We start from the raw sequence: 5,869 nt of genomic DNA on the forward strand, positions 1-5,869 counted from the left end.
GCAGGCTCAGCTTCCATAAGATAATGAATACAATTACAAAGAAATCCTAGCTGCCGGGCAAACACCGCAACTGGTTCCTATGCATGGACTGGGTGACTTAGGTGACCAGTACTTCAGGCCCAGGTCCAAGAGAAAATCATAGAATCATAAAATACTAGGACTGGAAGGGACCTCGAGAGGTCATTGAGTCTAGTCCCCTGCCTCATGGCAGGATCCAATACTGTCTTGACCATTGTTTCCCAACTAGGGTTCCGCAGACCATCGTCAGGGATTCTGCGAGAAATAGTGGAATGAATAAATAAATAAAAATGTTCTTACGAAGTAAGCTGACATTTATATATAACAGCTCTTTTAAAATAAATTTTCTTGACAATAATTTAATAGTAATTGAATTGCGCTCCCCACTGTCAACTTTTTCTGGCCATACAAATGTTTTCATAGGTAGGGGTTCCTCAGGATATGAAAAATTATTTAGGGGATCCTCCATGGGAAAAAGGTTGGGAATCACTGGTCTAGACCAGTGGTTCTCAACCTTGAGCCATATGGCTCCCCAGAGGCCACACCCTATCTCTAGAGGGCCACATGGAAAAAACAGAACATTAGGTAAATTATGTACCTTTTTTTAACTAACAGCGGCTATGAGGGGGGCCACAGAGGTAAACAAGGCTCAGAAGGGGGCCATGAGCAAAAAAGGTTGAGAAACACTGGTATAGACCATCCCTGATAGACATTTATCTAACCTACTCTTCAATATCTGCAAAAATGGAGATTCCACAGCCTCCCTGGGCAATTTATTCCAGTGTTTGACCACCCTGACAGGTAGGAACTTTTTCCCAATGTCCAACCTAAACCTCCCTTGCTGCAGTTTAAGCCCATTACTTCTTGTTCTGTCCTCAGAGGCCAAGGAGAACAAGTTTTCTCCCTCCTCCTTGTGACACCCTTTTAGAGACCTGAAAACTGCTCTTATGTCCCCCTTCAATCTTCTTTTTTCCAAACTAAACAAACCCAATTCTTTCAGTAGCCGTGTTAGTCTGGTGTTGCTGAAACAAAAGACAGGACTATGTAGCACTTTAAAGACTAACAAGATCGTTTATTAGATGATGAGCTTTCGTGGGCCAGACCCACTTCTGAGTTTGGGGGCCCACGAAAGCTCATCATCTAATAAACCATCTTGTTAGTCTTTAAAGTGCTACATAGTCCTGTATTTTGTTCCAATTATTTCAGACTTTCTTCCTAGCTCACGTTCTCTAGACCTTTAATCATTCTTGTTGCTCTTTTCTGGATTCTCTCCAATTTCTCCACATCTTTCTTAAAATACGGTGCCCAGAACTGAACACAGTACTCCAACTGAGGCCTAACCAGTGCAGAGTAGAGTGGAAGAATGACCTCTCGTGTCTTGCTCACAACATTCCAGCTAATACATCCCAGAATCATGTTTGCATTTTTTGCCACAGCATCACACTGCTGATTCATATTCAGCTTGTGGTCCACTATAACCCCTAGATCCCTTTTTGCAGTACTCCTTCCTAGACAGTTGCTTCCCTGTCTAGTTCAGATCAGCATAAGGAAGGCCTTATTCAGTCAGCTAACCCATCATTCTTGTCTTCCATCTGGCCAGTGCCAGGTGCCTAAAAGGGAACAATCAGATTTGGGAATTGTAGAGTGACCCATCCCAGTGTTTGCTCTCAGCTTCTGGCAGAGAGGTTAGGGACACACAGAACTCGAGGTTACCTCCCTGATCATCTTGGCTAATAGCTGTATTTAGACTTGTGTGAACTTGTATAAATGTTTTTGAACCCAGTTATAGTTTTGGCCTTCATAATATTCCCTGGGAACAAGTTCCATGAGTTGACTGTGCTGTGTGAAGAAGTGTTTCCTCTTTTGTGTCTTTTAACTCTGCTACATATTAATATCATTTGGTGATCTCTTGTCCTAGTGCTATATAAAGAAATAAACATTTCTTTACTCATTTTTTCCTTTAGTATTTCCTCCTTTAGTTGTCTCTTCTCCAAACTGAATGGCCCACATTTCTTTAATCTCTCCTGATATGGAAACTCTTCTATACCCCTAATCATTTTTGTTGCCCTTTCCAAACCTTATAATATTATTTCTGACTCAGTGTCACAGCTTCAACTTCAGCTAAAAGAGGAATTCACATGTTAGATGTACAGAGAGATAATTCTCCAGAAACAGAATTTGTTCCCATTCATACCTACTTAGATGGCATCAAAAGCTGCAGGGGGTAGCCAAGTTAGTCTGTACAGGATAAACTTAAAAAAACCCAAATGGTCTGGTAGCACTTTACATACTAACAAAACATGTAGATGGGATCATGAGCTTTCCTGGGCACAGCCCACTGCTTCAGACGACCAGAGTGTTGGATGTCTAGGGGAGAAAGTAGGGGGTGGGTGGAAGAAGAGGCAAGGGGTAAAAATATATCCAGGGGACAGCCAAGCTGAAATGTAATAAGAAAAACAAATAGTCTCGGCAACCCAGGGCAGGAACACGTAGCAGGAATTCTGGTTTTCCTTCTCCTGTTGCCCCATCTTCTCTCTTCATACCCTCATTAGTCTGGCCAGTGTTTTGTCCCTGGCATGTTTTCACATTCCATGGTCCCTTCTTTCCCTCCCTTGCCTCCTTCCTTCTCGCTTCACCTCACAACTCAATCAATAAATCAAAGGGGCTGGTTAGTGGAGGTGCTGAGCACCCAGATCAGCAGTAGCCATTGGGAGCTGGGTGGGCTCCACTTCTTGGGACCTCAGGTCTAGATTAGACTGCTTGGGCACCTTCTGCCAAACAGGGAACCCAATATCCAGCCTGCCCCTGGCTCTGGCTGCTGCTTCCTCCTGGCTGGGTTGGCTCCTGGTGACTGCTGCTCCTCTACCTGTGATACAGGCTGGGTAAGGAGCCAGTGAGACCCAGTGACAGCATCGCGCCATGGAGAGTGAGTCCAAACAGAGGCGCAGGAGGCAGATCACCAGCCCTCCCAGACACACCTGAGCCCTGCACTGGCCCCTGCAGCCCGACCCTGCTGTGGGCTTAGAGCTCCTCATCTGAACGGAGACCCCCAAAGGCGACAGGCTGCCAGTGCGACCTTCTCACTGCTGCTCCGCTCCAAAATGCAACACACGGAGGGATGTGAGATAATGTTCAGTTTAGCAATCGTGTAGCCACAACAAATATTATCGGTTACACAGTCACTAAAATGCTCCCTGGGGGTTGGGCCTGCAGCGAGTGTCCTCCAGCCTAACGCCCGGGGAGCCCCCTGCCACTGCATGCTGCTGCCTCTGATAGCAGATTGAGCCAGACTGAGCCAGACCGTGAGGGAGTCCAGTTTAAAAACCAGCTCCCCACCCATACTATCTGCCTGATGCCCCAGGCTGCAGCCTCTGATACAGAAGCAGCAGTGCAGGGTGGCAGCTGCCCCATCTGGACTCTGTCCCCAGAGACAGAGGCTGCTCCAGAATCCCATGGAGCAGCATCCTTTTGCAGCAAGCCCAGAGGCAGCAGAAGGGGCATGTAGTCTTCTGGATTAACCAGTATGCCTAGGCTTATCAGTTAATTGTTTGGACAACTGCACACTAATGTCCCTAGTTTCCATGCCAGTTAACTCAGGCCTTACAATGGTTAGAATTACAGAAAGGGAAACCTCCATACTCACACACCGTTACTGTGTTACCTTTCCAATGACATTGTCAAACTTTCTTCCCTTAGCCCCACAAACTGCCGGCCAGTCCACTGAAGAACCTGAACTACGGATTGTTCTTGTTGGCAAATGTGGATCTGGAAAAAGTGCAACAGGAAACAGCATCCTTGGGGAGAGAGTGTTTGAGTCTAAAGTCGCAGCACAAGCAACAACAGCGAGATGTACTAAGGGAGAAGGGCTCTGGAAGGGCAGGAGCATTGTAATCATTGATACTCCTGGTCTGTTTGACATGAAAGTTCCTTTACTGGACACTATGCGAGAAATTGGGCGCTGTGTCACCTTCTCTGCCCCAGGCCCCCATGCTATCATCGTGGTGATGCAACTGAGTCGTTTCACTGAAGAAGAGAAAAAAACAATTGAACGAATACAAGACATTTTTGGGGAAAAAGCTGAGCAGCACATGATCTTCCTGTTCACCAGAAAAGAGGACTTAGAGGGTATGTCTGTACATGATTTTATAGTATATCTCAATAGCAATTATCTTGAGAGCTTGGTGGCAAGGTGCGAGAATCGATGCTGCGCTTTCAGCAACAAAGCGATAGGCCAGGAGCAGGAAGCCCAGGTGTCAGAGCTGATTGCAATGATCGATAAGATGGTGCAGCAGAATGGAGGTTCCCATTATACTAATGCCATGTATGAACATGCTGAGAAGAACCTTAAAAAAAAAACCAAGATGCACAAAGAACTCTATGAGTAAGAGATGGGGAAAAAACAGAGAAATAAAATCTCTTCATGATAAGGAATATAAAAAATTAGAGGCAGAATGAAAGATGGAAGACCCATATGCAAAAATAATTTTAAAACAAAAAGAGCCCCTACAACAAAAACTGGGCAAAGATTTAAAGGAAATAAATAACCGCTACCAGAAATAGCTGCAGGACCTCAGGGAAAGAGCTGATGTGAATGTTACTATCACAGAAACTGTTTTAAAATCAGTCACACATATGTTTTCAAATCTGCAGTGCAAGTTGGGATAATGATTGATGTAATGTGTTTTCTTCTTCTCTTGACACCTTGCCAAGTGTTTAATAGTCCTTAGTGGAGTTTCAGTGCTTTGTAACACTTTCACACATTATTTCTGCACTGCAGTTTATATTTATTTAAATTTTATATTCAACCATGGGCTTTCATACCCTCCAGTTATTGCATGCAAAGCATGAGTAAATGTAGGTTTTAGCATTCGTTCTTTATTAACTAGGGATGTAAACGACTAATTGACTACTCAACTATCTGATCATCAAAAGCTTATTGGATAGTCGACACACTAGTTGACTAGTCACTTCCCTCATTTGCTGCCTCTGTCACAAAGAGGCAGCAAGCGGAGATAGGAGGGGTACTGGTGGGGAGCTGGTTTAAAGACCAGTTTCTTCCAGCTCCAGATCCGTAGAAGGGGACAGAGATGCAGTGGCAATCTTCCACCTTTGAAATCTGCAAGAGTCTGTGCTGGGGCTTTTGTATATTTCAAAGCAGAAGCCCTGTAAGGAGCCTGGGGCCAACTCTGAGTCCCCTTCTGGTCCCAGGCTCCATGTGGCGCTTCCTCTTTGAAGCATACAAGAGATCCAGTGAAGGCTCTTGTACATTTCAAAGGTGAAATGCCATGAGTAGCCCGAGACTCCCACTGGCCGCAGGTTCCACATTCAGTTTCAGTCTATGAAATGCACAAGAGCCCCTGCTGGGCCTCTTGTACATTTCAAAGGCGAAAGGCTGCACTAGTGCTTATCAGCTAATTGAATAGTTGATGGAAATCCCATCAACTAGTCAATTAGTTAATTAATCAAAGCATAATTTCTCTATTATTAACATTGCATATTGAATCCATTCAAGATTCTGACTACAGCTATTAGATCTCTTCTGAACTAAACATTGGAATAAACTTGGGTCGTCAGAGGCATGTAGATTAAACACATAGGCAAAGTCAAATGAAGCCGTGTTTTAAATGATCACAGCTTCATTTAAATTTACATGGCTGCCGTGCTGAGCCGACAAACAGCTGATCAGCTGTTTGTCCACTCAGCATGCTAGTCTGGACGCTCCCCTGCCAACATCAAAGCCCTTTGTCGGCAGCCCCGTTATTCCTCGTGGGACGAGGTTTACCGGGGCTGCTAACAAAGGGCTTTGATGTCGGCAGGGGAGCATCCAGACTAGCGCACTGAGCGGACAAAC

General features: G+C 44.9%; 1 protein-coding gene across 1 annotated transcript; it reads left to right on the forward strand.

Moving 5' to 3' along the window:
- The first annotated feature begins 2,937 nt into the window (after positions 1 to 2,937).
- On the forward strand, positions 2,938 to 4,735 carry LOC142825170 (GTPase IMAP family member 7-like). The gene is given in 2 exon segments (XM_075916938.1): positions 2,938 to 2,944; positions 3,715 to 4,735. Coding segments are annotated over 2 exon segments (735 nt in total). The 3' UTR covers positions 4,443 to 4,735.
- Positions 4,736 to 5,869: the final 1,134 nt, after the last annotated feature.

Source organism: Pelodiscus sinensis, unplaced genomic scaffold (assembly GCF_049634645.1).
Source record: "Pelodiscus sinensis isolate JC-2024 unplaced genomic scaffold, ASM4963464v1 ctg40, whole genome shotgun sequence".
NCBI lineage: Eukaryota > Metazoa > Chordata > Testudines > Trionychidae > Pelodiscus > Pelodiscus sinensis.